At 42.5% G+C, this 2650-nt stretch overlaps 2 protein-coding genes across 3 annotated transcripts in view; both read left to right on the top strand.

Moving 5' to 3' along the window:
- cldnj (claudin j) overlaps positions 1-2650 on the top strand; it is a 49075-nt gene that overhangs the window by 42990 nt on the left and 3435 nt on the right. The gene's annotated exons all lie outside the window — the stretch shown is intronic.
- The window catches only part of LOC116686989 (claudin-4), a 1090-nt gene continuing 343 nt past the window's right edge, over positions 1904-2650 (top strand). Inside the window, exon 1 of the mRNA XM_032512090.1 lies at positions 1904-2650. This exon is cut by the window's right edge and continues 343 nt beyond it. Within this exon, the coding sequence (XP_032367981.1) occupies positions 1976-2650 (675 nt within the window). The 5' untranslated portion in view covers positions 1904-1975.

Genomic DNA, 2650 nt, shown 5'->3' with positions numbered 1-2650 from the left:
TTTTTTTTTTTTTAAATTGAGTCTTGTGGGTTTAGCGCAAAGAAGTCCTAAAGAGGTTTTAAAAAGGCCTATCTTTATAGTGATCCTTTCCATAATGTTGTCAGACACTTATAACATTCTGAGTCTGTCAGAGGCAAAAACCGCCCTTTAGTAGAGTTAGTTGACGATGTGCATATGCCCCGTAGGATTACATTGCAGACCAGTCTGTGGCTGCTTGTCACAGCATTCTCGCTTTGTACTGAACCAATTTCAAAGATTGTCGTTCTCATCAGTTTTGCCTTTTGTGGAAAATTGCTATATACGGCGCTTAACAATACAACAACAATACAATGCAATGACATGTGGCATGGTTTCTAAACTAAAACTAAAAGAAATCAAGTTGATTATAACATTCACAATTAAATAAAGCAAAATTCAAAGCAAAATCTCAAGCACATCTTAATCCTCTACGTAAAGGTGTTTTGAAATATGTCAACAGATGCTATTACAGACCGTTTATCTTCTAGTCTAGTTTATAGTCACCTTCATGTTACCTTTATCTTCCCCATTTACATCAGACAAACTAGTCAGTACCACAGGCACACTAGAAGTCTCCACTAGGACAGGCAAAACATCTTGCTCCACTAACGTAGCCCTTTAAGCTGTCCAACATCTCATCTTTGATTAACTTCTTAGAGATATTTACTCTGTAATGGTAAGCCACTCTAAAGAGCTGTTCTTTTTTGTAAGAATGAAGCAAATCTTCACTTGGACACTGAACAAAGTCCTCAATTGAAACAATTTTCCAGACAGAGAACCTTCTCTCAGCAACAAATACTGTAGACACACTAAGGCAAGAACACCAAAAACAAGTTTTCCCCAGCACCAGACAAGGATGACAGGCTGTCTTAATTGGGGAACCATGTTCCTGTGGCTATCTGCCTAACCAATACTACCTCTCTCACTCAACCCTAGTCTTCATGCATTAACCTGGTTAATTGGCGACATGCTGAAAATCACCTAGACAGCCATGGAGTGCACCCGAGCAGCTGCTTGGACCGCTCTAACTACCTGCTGCACAAAAATAACAAACAAAAAAGAGTCAAATGGGGACAACGGGTGCCCCTCATTGATTATGCTTATCAGGAATAAAGGCCCTCAACTCTGCCCTGCAGTACAAGGAAAGATGTTGACATTCACAAGCCAGAGACACCGAAAAACCCCTACTGGAACATACTGTAGATAGTCCAGCAACATCCAGTAAAGTCAACCTGTTGACAGATCCATAGACCAGAGCAAGTCAAAAGTCTGTGTGAAACATTTTTAGACTGTTAATATACAGTCCATGGTTGCAAGTAGCAGCAGGATTTATCTCATGTCGTTGCAAATCTTTGGTCTTTGGTGTGTGTGTGTGGGGGGGTGTCTTCTAACATGCATTTGTTGGCATGTCTAGGCAACAAGGAATAGCCTTAACTAAATTATTTCACAATATTTATTATATATGCTATATTCTGACCGACTTAACATTCTGCATTCATTTATTCATTTGCTGTAATAAATTAAACAAGTATGTAGAGGGTGCCTAAATGTTGACTAGGCTATACAAGAGCATACATACGGTACATACATACTAGAACTTCTGTTCATCTCACCATCAGGTTAATTAAATTCAGACATACAGTACTTTAAATAAGATCGTTAGACCTAGTTCATGCCTGACTGGAGTAGTGTGTTTTTCTGGCCAAAGTAAATCCCCCCATGCAGCTTTGGTGTATCTAAAAGCTAACATTAGAGTTTGTAAGTAAGATTTTGCAAGGGAAAGTTTTGCATAGCCCCCCCCGTCTTGCAATCCTAGTGACGTCTCTGTACACTGATATTATTCTGAACACAAATGTACATCTCTTTCCTTGAAAGTAGAAACACGATCCTCGTCTCCATCCAGAAGAATAAGTGAAACCCTAATCTTTATTGTCCCTACATACAAAGAATATCTTACATGACTGGTATTCTTTGGCAGGGCTTCAAAATGGCTTGGCTTTCACGCTGCCCATTCTTTATTTGTTCTGCTTCAGATGGGCATAAACACTTAATCAGCACCTCATATTCCCTCAGAGACACTCTGATAGAGGAGACGATGGCTTCTATGGGGATGCAGATGGTGGGATTCGCCGTGGCCCTTTTGGGCTGGATAGGGGTGTTCGCCGCCTGCGTCACCCCCATGTGGCGGGTCACTGCCTTCATTGGCAGCAACCTAGTGACGGCCCAGGTCACATTGGAGGGCATCTGGATGACCTGTGTGGTCGAAAGTACCGGCAGCATGCAGTGTGATGACTACGATTCCATTCTGGATCTAAGCTCTGACATGCAGGCAGCACAGGCTCTGATGGTGGTTTCCGTGGTCACAGGCGTCATAGGGATCTCCATCGCTTTCACTGGTGGAAAGTGCACCAACTTTTTCCCAGAGGAGAGAGCAAAGGTGACGGTTTCAGTGACAGCAGGTGTAATCCTGATCATCAGCGGAATCGTCTGCCTGATCCCTATTTCATGGACTGCCCACATGGTTATAACGGACTTCTATAACCCTTTGCTACTAGATGCCCAGAAAAGAGAGCTCGGGACCTCTCTTTACATCGGGTGGGTGGGCGGGGGAATGGTGATTTTTGGAGGAGTG

This window comes from Etheostoma spectabile, chromosome 3, assembly GCF_008692095.1.
Source record: "Etheostoma spectabile isolate EspeVRDwgs_2016 chromosome 3, UIUC_Espe_1.0, whole genome shotgun sequence".
Taxonomy (NCBI): domain Eukaryota; kingdom Metazoa; phylum Chordata; class Actinopteri; order Perciformes; family Percidae; genus Etheostoma; species Etheostoma spectabile.
Note: the sequence above shows the minus strand (reverse complement) of the source record. Positions and strands in the feature narration are given on the sequence as shown.